At 45.9% G+C, this 7,653-nt stretch overlaps 1 protein-coding gene across 1 annotated transcript; it reads right to left on the reverse strand.

Moving 5' to 3' along the window:
- Positions 1–305: 305 nt before the first annotated feature.
- On the reverse strand, positions 306–7,289 carry EDN1 (endothelin 1). Its single transcript, NM_181010.2, is given in 5 exon segments — positions 306–1,527; positions 3,430–3,543; positions 3,700–3,858; positions 5,195–5,363; positions 6,932–7,289. Coding segments are annotated over 5 exon segments (609 nt in total). The 5' UTR covers positions 6,996–7,289; the 3' UTR covers positions 306–1,424.
- Positions 7,290–7,653: the final 364 nt, after the last annotated feature.

Raw genomic sequence — 7,653 nt, forward strand, 5'->3', positions numbered from 1 at the left:
GTTTGGTGTTTAGCTAAATGCAATGGCAACCCAGTACATTTGCCTGGAAAATTCCATGGACTGAGGAGCCTGGTAGGCTACAGTCCATGGGTGCGCAAAGAGTAGGACACGACTGAGCAGCTTCACAAATGCAATCAAAAAGCAACTTTTAAGATATAAATCAAATTCTTGTTGTCGTTTGCTAAGATCCTTTTTTCTTCTGATTGTCACCTTTCCAAGAAACCATCTTTACTCATTCCCCTTTTTGAATCTTATCACTGTGGCTCACCTCTCAGAAATTTCAGAGATGATTCAGAATCAGTACAGTAGGGAAAAAAAATATTTATTTTCTAAGGTCATTACCTTGACAGGCAAAACAAAGCATATTTTCAATTTCATTCAGAAATACATTAAAAAAATACATAGACCAATATGGCCTGCCCAAACGCATATTTAACATGGTAAATATAAGGAATAAACTGTTTGAATATAAATATCTATAAAAATATAAGTACATCAAAACGTAATCCAACCTCTTCCATGAGCCAATAAAGGAAAATAATTTTACTGCTTTAAAGCATCACCAATGTTCACCCTTCAATATCTCTCCACAACAACCCTACACCATTGTGTTTCCAAAAATCAAGGTAAGTGAGGGAAACTCCTGATTCAACTGATCTTTTCATTTTTCCTTAGGGAACAGAGCTAGTAGATGACCATGAAAACGTTATATCTACTATTGATGCATTAGACAGACTTCCACGAGGCTAGGAACTAGGATGGGGTTTTTTTGCGGGGGAAGAGTTTGGGAGGCAATAATTAAAGGTGGGAAATGCTTTGTCAGAGTGCAATACAGATGAGGTAGTCTCCTATGCATGAAACTCATTCTGATTTTCAGTAGTAACAGTTTCTTTCAGTTTTGCATTTTATGAATTAGAGAAACAGGCCTTTTTTTTTCATTTTTACTCGAGTGTTTGTCCTTCGAGTGTTTTCAATTTGTGCATTCCTTAGAAAAATCTTCACGGGGCTTTGGAGTTTCTCCCTGAAATGTGCCAGGCGCCTGAGTGAGACACAAACACTCCCTTCGGACCCTCTTGGAAACTCCGTCCACAAGTGGAATCTCCTCTCCTCCTCCGGCAGGAGGAGGAATCCCAATTTGCAGGTCACTGGGTCTCTTTGCCTTCTTTGCGGGGCCCATTGCCACCCCCATAGAGGAGAGATGGATGAAAACAGCTCGGATGGAGACAAGACTGGCTGGGGGCGCTCCTTAACCTTTCCTGGAATGCTTGCACCCAGGGTGCTGGTCCCCTGCCAGTCTGGAACAAGAAATCATCTGACCAGGCAGGATGCATTTGCCTCGATCCCAGCCCCGTGGGCAGCGCACAGAGTCAGGCCCAGGGCTCTCTGTGGACGAGGAGCTTCAGACAGGCCCCAAAAACCTGCCCTCAGTGAGCACGGTTGTAGATCACTTTCTTATCTCTGTAGAGCTGGGCTTTCAGCTTGGCAACACGAAAAGATGTTTTGATGCTGTTGCTGATGGCCTCCAACCTATTAAAACCAGACAAGAGAAAACAAAATTTTTTTTTTTTGAAAAAATTATTCTTGGGCAAAAGAAACATCTAAAATTAGAATCTGGCACAAACAAATCTAAATCTGGATCCTCAACTTTCACCCTCAACCACGACCACGTGCTTCTCTACTAACCTCAAATGAAAATAAACTGCCTCTGATGCCTAGGGTGAGGCAGGGTTCAGTGAGCAAGGAGAGGGGTGACGTGGTCATATCTACAGCAGCTGGGAATTAAAGAAATTTTAAAGCACGATTTTAAGGTAGACTAGAGATACTTTCTTCTCTTTTTTTAGCCCTATTCCAAGCACCGTTCCAACTTTGGTGGGATTGTATGGAGACACTTACTCAGCAAAGGTTTCAAATTCGCAATCACGTGAGGAATTGAAGCGGGCTTCGAGGGGGAAAGGAATTCAAAACAAGAAGGCCTACAGGCAGGACCCCAAAGCAAACGTCTTATGGCAATTAAAAACTATCATTTTTGCAGGCTTAATGTTTTCTTTGGGTGGGAAGAACAGTAACATTGATTTAATAGTTGATGTAATAGAAACTAATAGAAAAAAATAATTTCCAAGTCAGTTCAGAAACAGTGGTTTACATAATCTTGCCATCTGGAGAAGCGCTGTGCTGTGCTCAGTCATGTCCAACTCTTTGCGACCCTGTGGACTGTAGCCCGCCAGGCTCCTCTGTCCATGGGGATTCTCCAGGCAAGAGTAGTGGAGTGGGTAGCCATGCCCTTCTCCAGGAGATCTTCCCAACCCAGGGACTGAACCCAGATCTCCCACATTGCAGGTGGATTCTTTACCATCTGAGTCACCAGGGAAGCCCAGGAATACTGGAGTGGGTAGCCTATCCTTTCTCCAGGGGATCTTCCCGACCCAGGAATTGAACCCAGGTCTCCTGCATGGTAGGCGGATTCTTTACCAGCTGGGCTACCAGGGAAGCCTGGAGGAGCACTAGTGGCCTGAGTTCATAAATATGGAGACTTTAAGGTCACATGGGAAGCACTGAGCTTGGCCCCAGACAGTAGTAAACAACTCAGAAGTCATCCATGACCTCCTGGCCTGTGCTCAGAACACTTGGCTCCTAGAACGTCTTGCCACTGGATTTCTAGGAAAAAAATGCCTCTGATCATGAGAGGGAATCAGACTATAGGACAGATCTGAAAGCAGGATTCCTCCCCACAGCTTGTGAATTTCAAGATGCTTAGGTTGTGGAAGGTTTATCCCTATAGAGCCCCTCAGAGCAACCCTGGGGTGTTATTAATCCAGATCCCAGCTCATGACTGATTAAAAAAATAAGAAAGCTCTTGAGAATGACATTGAATCTCCACCGAATGCATTTCCCTATTAAAAAAGTAAATAAATAAACCTGAAAAACGACATGTTCTAACTCTCACCAACCCTATTTAATGACTTTATTTTCCCTTTGGCCATTTGAATAACTGCTATGTTTTTGACGAATTTGATTATACATGATTAAAAAAAATAAATTTTCCCTGAAATGATTTTTAATTTCTCAGGGAAAGCTGTAAATATATTGACTCAGAGATGCAAAAACTAGATGTGACCAAATGACAGAGGTGTCCCTAAACAGATTTTTGTTTGGATGAGTGGTGTGTGTGCTAAAGGGCAGCAGACTGAATTATGTAAACCACTGTTTCTGAACCGACTGGGAAATTATTATTATTTTTCTCTTAGTTTCCATTACATCAAAAAAACTTTTGAGAAGGATTCTTTGGCTCTTTTAAGTCTAAAGAACACAGAGATTTCCCTTTCCTCCCTTCGCTTTATATTGTCTTCTAAGCCTTTCTCCCACAGAGGTAAGAATGACTGGAGACTGTTTATAGGTAAAGGGGACCAGCTGTTCATAAGAGTCTCTTACCTTCTTGTTTTCCTTCCGGCCACGAGCTGCTGATGAAGACACTTCTCTCCTAGCTTAGAACAGTCTTTCCCTCTCTTTTGGTTGTTCCAGGCTTTCTCCATGGAGTCTTGGTCCCTGTTAAAATACAGGTAGGGAGGACATTTCAGCAACAGGAAGGCTGGTTGTTCTCAGCATCTCTGTTGCTTTCTTCAAAGCAAGAAGACGGCATCACGAGAGGAAGAAGGTCAGGAGGCCAAAAAGCTGATCAAAAACAAAGGTGTTTCTACTCACCTGAGTTCTTTTCCTGCTTGGCAAAAATTCCAGCATTTCTTGTCTGTCTGGCTAGCACACTGGCATCTCTTCCTGTGGACTGTCGCCTTTGTAGGAAAGAAGTCCTTTAAGGAGCGCTTGGACCTAGAAGGGCTTCCGAGTCCATACGGAACAACGTGCCTATTATGGAAAGAGAGAAACAGACGATATGAGCATAATTAATCCTCTCCAAAGGCTGCATTCTTTGGGGCCAACCGCCTTCCATTAAAACAGAAGGAGAGCATGCCGCAGCATTTGGTAGCGAAACTTAAGAGTCAAAAGCGGTAACAGTCAGGACCATGTGCCCATCAATGGCCCTGAGGGTGTGGACCCAACCGGGAGAAAATCACGTTCTCTAAGTCAATGACATTGCATGTCAACTCGACAGAGTTCGGTTTCTTCTTGACACAGCAGCCTTGCTTTTTGGCCAAAACTATGACATTTCTGCTTTGGTATCTGTTTCATATTTTCTTCCTTTTCTCTCTACTTAGTTAACAGCTCTTGGCAGGTGGGGGACTTCCATGCAAAACCATGACTCATATGATTTTGAAAACTGATTTTTCAACTCAAGTGATACGTGGATATGCTAAAAGGGGCCCCCAGGGAGGCTGGACAAAACAGGCCACCTGGAGCGCGGCTCGTGCCATATTTGCACACCTCCGCTGATTTTGGTGATGATCATGTGGCTATAGAAGGACTCTTTGCCAGAAGGCTCTCCAGTAATTTCCAACGTGTTCATTATGATTCTCACCCAAGGAGTAAAGTCCTCCCCTTGGAACTGTCACCTTGCTAAATGTTAGGCCATGGTTTTTGTTTGGTTTGCCTTGATTTTGTTTGGATTTTGGTCATCCTCGCTATAACAGGACTCTGCAGGTACAATCAGTGCCTTTTTGTTTACAATTCTTTCTGATGAATGAATTACTTTGCAGGAAGTAAGGGGGAGAAACTGCTCTCTTCACTCTGGAGGCAGGAGAGAAATCTGATCAGGGTATTCCTACTGCTGTCGTGAAATAGGCTTTTCCAAAGGGCAAGGACAAAGGAGTCGGGACACTCAAGTTCCAGGTCTCAGTCTGCACAAACTCAACCTTGCAAATTCAACAATCTGGGTCTTAGTTTTCTCCAAAAGTAAAATGAGGAGACAGCCTGTAAGTCTCTGTCATCACTTCTGCCTCTTAAGTCTCTACGCTCCCATGAGAAGCACAGGTTAGACGAACCCACAGATGACCTCAGCAGTGGCTTCTCAACCCAGAGAATTCGAGAACATTCACCCCTAGGCCCAATACAAAGATCTTCCCCCAACCCCCGAGATGCCTGACACCCTCTGGAGGGGCGTTTTGCCCACGGAGGCACTTTCCTGTGGTCAGCTGTGCTACCTTCAGAGACCACGCCAGACAATAACCAGAGAAACTGGGGCTCCGGTCTCCCGTGGAGCCAGAGGGGAGAAAGCCTAGAGTAAGGATGCCCTCTAGAGACTCACTCTGGAGTGTTGACCCAGATGATGTCCAGATGGCAGAAGTAGACACACTCTTTATCCATCAGGGAAGAGCAGGAGCAGCGCTTGGACCGGCGGGGCCTCCAGGGCGTGGCGGGAGCCGGCTTCTCCCCGCCGTCCTCTGCTCCCGCGCTGAGCTCGGTGCCCAGGACCGCTGGGGAGAGAGAGACATCAGGTCAGAGGGAGGTGTCTGCTCCAAGGCCCGGAGGCACACGGGCCACGGCGTGGATGCCAGACCCAGCAGAGCAGGTAAAAGCAGATGAAGCACACCACCAGCCTCCGGCAAGAAACACAGAGGAAAAAGGATGATTTTTTTCCCCTCTCCTTAACATGACTTCACCTGTGTCGCCACTGGCTTATCCGCCTTCAGAGAGATTAAACAAGTGCAGGGGAAACCACCACCTGAAAAGGGAGTTGCCAGCCCCACGAAGGACGCAGCCTTCAAGGAAATACTTAGAAACACTGCTTAGGAGACATTTAGGTTGGCTTCTACATGGAACCAAGCGCAGCCTACCGTGGCTTAAAATGGGCTGATGACCAAAACAACCTCAAACTAAGTAAGTCATACTGTCTTTCCCTAGACTCCGAGCCACTTCCCCAGGCGGGATGACCTTTCATTCAGTACCCACTGCTTCCCACCTTGTGTTAAGGCAGGGAGTAGCTCAGAAGAGCAGCACCTCTAGAACTTAGGTGGAAATCCAGAGCTTCGGGGAGGTGATTGGAAAGAGAGAAGTCAGTTGAACAGGCGAACCCCAGACTGAAGGGATCACCAAGCAGCCGCTCTTGGAACCCAGACAAGGTTCTGTGGGCTTTGGATTCTAAATCCCGGGAACTGGAGGGCGTGCGTGGGATCTACCAGCTCCCCCTTCCTCACGGCAGCCTTGTCTCCTCTTACTGACAAGTTAGCCCTGCAGCTTATCTGCCCAATTTTGTACATTTCAAATGATCAGACACATTCCAGGATTTTCATTCCCTTGACATCCTTTTCTCTTCAGTCGGGGTCACGAAAAGACAAAAAAAGTGCATTGACCCTAGAAAGAGAGAAACGGGCAGATGCGCACACACTATCTAAATCCCTTGGTAGCCGAGATTTATTCTAGCTCCCCTCCCAGGACAGGTGAATAACACTGGAAATGGAGCTCACACTGTTGTGAGTGCCAAAAACCTGCCAAAAGAAACCCACAGTCAATAATGACAAATTTTAAAGAAAACATCTGCTTCGCCCTGAAACTGCCTGAAGGGTTTTTTCCCCAGACTGTTCTGCAGGTGATTTTAATGTGCATAAACTGCTTGAATGACTTGAATAAAATTCCTTGGCTTCGAGTTGAAAAGTATGAATATTTTACACATTAACACACTATTAAAACAGTATTTGAATAAGATATAAATACCTATATGTCCTTTTACCTGTCTGAACAGAAAGATTGCAAACACACATTTAGCTAAATTACATCTTGTCTTTAAGTCATATTTTTAAAAGCCAAGAAACACACTAGGCAATAATAATCATGTCACTTTAATGCTAGAGGAGCAATGGTCTTACACAGAGGATTCCACCCCCCCACTGCTAGAAAACTTCAGCAGCTCTGAGCACTAACCCCCCTACACTTGATTTCTGAGCGGCAGTCATAAAAACGCAGTGGGAGAAACAGAAGCAAGAAAAGCATTAAGGTGGAAAAAAAGACCACAGTATTCAAGGATTTTACAAGTCACCGTGCCTACCTGCTTCTGGAGCTCCTTGGAAAGCCACAAACAGCAGAGCGAAAATCATGGGGAAATAATCCATTCTGGGGAGGGGAGCGGATTAAAGGAAGGATTCAAAATCTTTCCCCCTGCAAACTAAACTCGAAGGGAATAAAAAAAGAAAAAGTGCAGGAAAAAAAAAAATCAGCTTCAGTTCTTTCCAAGCGCTTCGGGTTCTCCGGATCTCAAAATGGTACTTCGGCCTGATTGCTGTTTAACGGAGAGAAAAAAAGAAGTCTCTGCTCTGCGGAGAGGCAGAGCGAGCGGTCCCAGGACGCACGCGGCGGCGGCAGCGGCGGCGGCGGCGCGCGGACCCTGGAGGCGCCGGTCCCAGCGCGGAGGCAGGAGCGCGTCTGACCTGGACAGCTCTCGGCCGGCTTTTTATATTGAACCCCTATAGAGTGGGGGTAAACAGCTCCGATTTTATTCCAGCCCCCAGACAATGTTATTGTGTCATTAGTCACCACCAGGCAACGTGCAGCCGGAGATAAGGCCGGGCTCTAGAGGAAATCACTGCTAACTTCAGAGGCAGACGCCGTCTGACAATTCAGGGGCAGGGCTAAGAAAAAGAAAATACCCATTAGAGAGGGACCTTTGGTAAACCTGCCCGTGCGGCGCGCAGCCGTCTGCTTCCCCTTTGCAAGCTGCCAGCCCCGGAGTTCAAGAATCAGAAGAGGGACTCCAGAAAAGTCATACCATTG

The sequence above is a fragment of the Bos taurus genome, chromosome 23 (assembly GCF_002263795.3).
Source record: "Bos taurus isolate L1 Dominette 01449 registration number 42190680 breed Hereford chromosome 23, ARS-UCD2.0, whole genome shotgun sequence".
Taxonomy (NCBI): Eukaryota; Metazoa; Chordata; class Mammalia; order Artiodactyla; family Bovidae; genus Bos; species Bos taurus.